Source organism: Crocodylus porosus, unplaced genomic scaffold (genome assembly GCF_001723895.1).
Source record: "Crocodylus porosus isolate Cpor-Errol unplaced genomic scaffold, CroPor_comp1, whole genome shotgun sequence".
In the NCBI taxonomy this organism is placed as follows: domain Eukaryota; kingdom Metazoa; phylum Chordata; order Crocodylia; family Crocodylidae; genus Crocodylus; species Crocodylus porosus.
Window position 1 is genome coordinate 1820110 of NW_017728915.1, and position 3578 is coordinate 1823687.

Consider the following 3578-nt stretch of genomic DNA (forward strand, 5'->3'; position numbering starts at 1 on the left):
GTGCTGCTGGTGCCTCGCACTCCCCCCATCTCAACAGCCCCCCAGACATCCAGACACACTTATACCTGCTGGGGTGGGTGTCAGTGTCTATGTGGGGGGAAGGGGCAGGGCACGGCGGGAGAAAGGGAAGGTGCTGGGGGAATAGATCACGAAGCGGGGGAGTGTGCCCCTGTGCCCACTCTCAGGAGCAGGGTCAGGGAGTGAGGGCAGGGGTGCCACTCTGTGGGCCACACACATGCCAGCCGGCCTGACAGCAGGTTTGCACACGGAGACTGCCACCACAACTCTGCCACTGCACTCTGTGCTACCATCCCACGGTCACCTGAATGGCTTTGTGAGCAAGTGGCACAGGGTGCAGCAACAGCAGTGTGGTGGCAACCACCGTGCGTAGGCCACATATGTGCCACCCAGCCGGGGGTGAAATGGAGGGGGCTTGCATTCAGCGGCATGCCCTGCAACCAGCTGCACAACTCCACGGTGGCGTCTGCCTGTGCGGGGGGGTGCTTTTCGGGCAAGCACTGCCACTGCAGAGCCATGCCCTTCACCCCTAGATCCTAGAGATAAGTGGGGCTTGGGGGCTGTGGGGAAGGGCTGGGGAAGACGGCTGGGGGCTGAGGGAGTGGGGGGTGTTGCTGGCTCCAGGCGGCACATCGCAGCTGGGAGCAGGGCCAGGGGGCAAGGGCAGGGATGCTCCTCTGCGGGGGGGCTTTGCAGACAAGTGACGTGGGGCACAGTGTGGTGGTGGCTACTATGTCCAAGCCACACACATGCTGCCCAGCCGGCTACCCAGGGGAGGGGGAGAGGGAGGCTGGCATGCGGCCGGAGCACAGCTCCGTGGCCAGCTCTGCAGCCGTGGAGGGGCTTGGGCTTGCATGCCGTGCTGCTGCTTACCTGGAGGCCCATTATGGTGGTGACAGCCACTGCCTCCAAAACCTCCTGCTGCCGCCACAGAACTCTGCATGGAGCTGTACAGCTGCCCACTGGGTGGCACCAACAGCATGGTAGTGGCCGGACAGCACGCAGCCATCCTCACCACCACCCCACACTGTCTCACTGCTGCTGGCCGCACTGCTCCAAACATGGCTCCGCGGTGGCAGAAGGTTTTGGAGGCAGAGGCAGTCACTGCTGGCATGGGCAGCCGCTGCTGCTTGCCTGTGGGACTGCCCGTGCCAGCAGTGACGACCGCTGCATACAAAACGTCCTGCTGCTGCAGAGCTGTGCTCGGAGCCATGCGACTAGCGTCAGCTGCACGGTGGTGGCTGGGCGGCACGCAGTCATTCCCAGCCCCACCACCCCATGCTGTGCCGCTGGCTGCACAGCTCCAAAAATGGCTCCACCGCAGCAGGAGCTTTTGTACAGAGGCCATCACCGTTGGCACGGGCAGCCCCACAGGTAAGTGGTAGCAGCCGCCCGTGCCAGCGGTGACAGCCTCTGCCTCCAAAACCTGCTGCTGCCGTAGAGCTGTGCAGCGGTGGTGGCAGTGGCGCAGCATAGGGTGGTGGTGGGAATGGCTGTGTGCCCCCGGGCTACAACCATGCTGCTGCTGCTGCTGCCACCCAGTGGCCAGCTCCACAGCTCTGGGCATGGCTCTGTGGCGGCAGCAGCAGGTTTTGTAGGCAGCAGCTGTCACCACCATCATGGCCCTCCAGGTAAATGACAGTGGCCGCCACGTGCAAGCCCAAGCCCAAGCCCCTTCCCCCTCCCTCTCCCCTGTGCCTCCAACCCTCACCGCAGCTGCAGATCCGGCCATGGAGCTGGTGCTTTGGCCACATGCAGCCTCCATCTCCCCCTCCCCCAGACACATGGCAGGCACCACCACACTGTGCCCCGCATTGCTTGCCCACAAAGCCCTCCGCAGAGGGGCACCCCTGCCCTAACACCCTGGCCCTGCTCCCAGCTGCGATGGGCCACCTGGGGCTGGCAGCACCCCCTACTCCCTCAGTCCCCAAACCATCTTCCACAGCCCTGCCCCCAGCCCCACTTACCTCCATGCTCCAGGGGCAAAGGGCAAGTCAGAGCCTGAGCCTGGCCTTGGCTGCCTCAGAGGCTCAGGCCCCGCCCTCCCCCTCTTTTTGTAATTGGTTTTTGCAGGCTGGAGCTGTGCCAGCCTGCAAGAGCTCTTTGCGAAAACAGAGAATCCACGGATTTCTCTGCTAAAAAGAGACCTCCGTGTTTTCTCCGATAAAAACAGGGAATCCATGGTTTTCTTAGTTTTTCCGTGGGAAACCGAAAACCCAGATCCCTGCTCATCACACAGGTCATATCACAGATCAGAAAAAGAAATGAGTGCGAGTTAATTTGCTTGCATCCCCTCAGCCAGTGCATGACTGCTCCTTACAGGACTCTCTAGAATCATTCCTGTGGGCCAGGAAGATTGACGAATTCCCTTTAGGTTATGAGGCACTCACCCAGCCGGTGCGCAATGAACTCATCATGGAGCACAGAGGAGTTGGCATCTATCTGGACCCAGTCAATGGCTGTAAACCAGGAGAAAAAGGAAACAAGCAAAGAACTGTAGTGAAATAACCCACTGAGATCATGGTACAGTTACTCCTGTAATGATGGCTTCAGAGGCCCAAATAAAGCTCCATGTGCTTAATCTAACAGCACTAACTAAACAGCAGTAGCTGGGGCACACTTGTGATGTATTCAGATGCCTGTTCTCAGATGAAATAGGGAGGGGAGTTTAAAGCAGGGAGAATGGACAACCAGGAGCCATAGCAGTGACTGGCAAGAGTCTGAGCCTAAAGGACCGTCTTCATGACCGCACAACAGAACACTTAGAGGGGAAATACCGATTATGGGGACTTCGGCTATGAACACCCTTCGGATGGAATTCGCCACCCTGAAATGAAGAAGAAAACCGGCATTTAGACAATGAGTGCTGGCATCTGCCTGTGGGAGATGGGCAGGCAAAATTACACCAAGTGCTGCGAACACGAGCTGCATCTGCAGGCAAGGTCAGCACCAAGGTAGAGTCACAACCCCACTGCAACAGTGCCTACCAAGGGAGCCGGGCACAGGCTTACCCCAAATACATGCAGCTGGAGCGCGGCCTGCAAATACGGTTCTCTGTTTGCTTGCTGCTCCATGGCCGTGTGGGTCTGCACAGCTCTGCCGGGCCCCAGCAATGCCATTCCCAAGACCCTCCCCCCCTTAATGCCGCTGCCCTGTAAGCATCCAATGCCTGGGTCAGAGCTTCACCTGGAAACGCCCGGGGCTGCTTAGGGGGAAAAGCTCAAAGCTGGGCTCTGGGGCTGCTTGGGAAGCTGTGTGGTGCGACCACAAGTGATCCCGATCCCCAGGGCCCCTGCCCTGCTGGCTCCTGCTCTCATCCCACCGCCTGCCCTGCTGCTCCCAGCCCAAGCTCCTGCCCCGCTTTTCGCTCCCTGCCCCGCAGCCCCGCCGCGGCCGGGGCTCACGCGAGGTCCGTGTTCTCGATGATGAACTTGACGTTCTCGTCCGTGAGCTCGGTGATGCGCACCGTGGGCTGGTTGGCGTACGGCATCCTGCGCCTGGCTCTGGCCCGGGCCTCCCGCCGCCGCGCAGGCCGCTCCGCCGGCCTCGGCCGCCCCCCC

The 3578-nt window shown here is 60.7% G+C and overlaps 1 protein-coding gene across 1 annotated transcript in view; it reads right to left on the minus strand.

Annotated features, from left to right (window-relative positions):
• Nucleotides 1–3552, minus strand: part of POLR2C (RNA polymerase II subunit C) — a 10161-nt gene extending 6609 nt beyond the window's left edge. The window contains exons 1-3 of the mRNA XM_019535516.1: nt 3423–3552; nt 2796–2845; nt 2409–2477 (exon numbers count right to left, since the gene is read on the minus strand). Of these exons, the coding sequence (XP_019391061.1) occupies nt 2409–2477; nt 2796–2845; nt 3423–3508 (205 nt within the window). The 5' untranslated portion in view covers nt 3509–3552. The remainder of the gene's footprint in view (nt 1–2408; nt 2478–2795; nt 2846–3422) is intronic.
• Between the last annotated feature and the right edge of the window lie 26 nt (nt 3553–3578).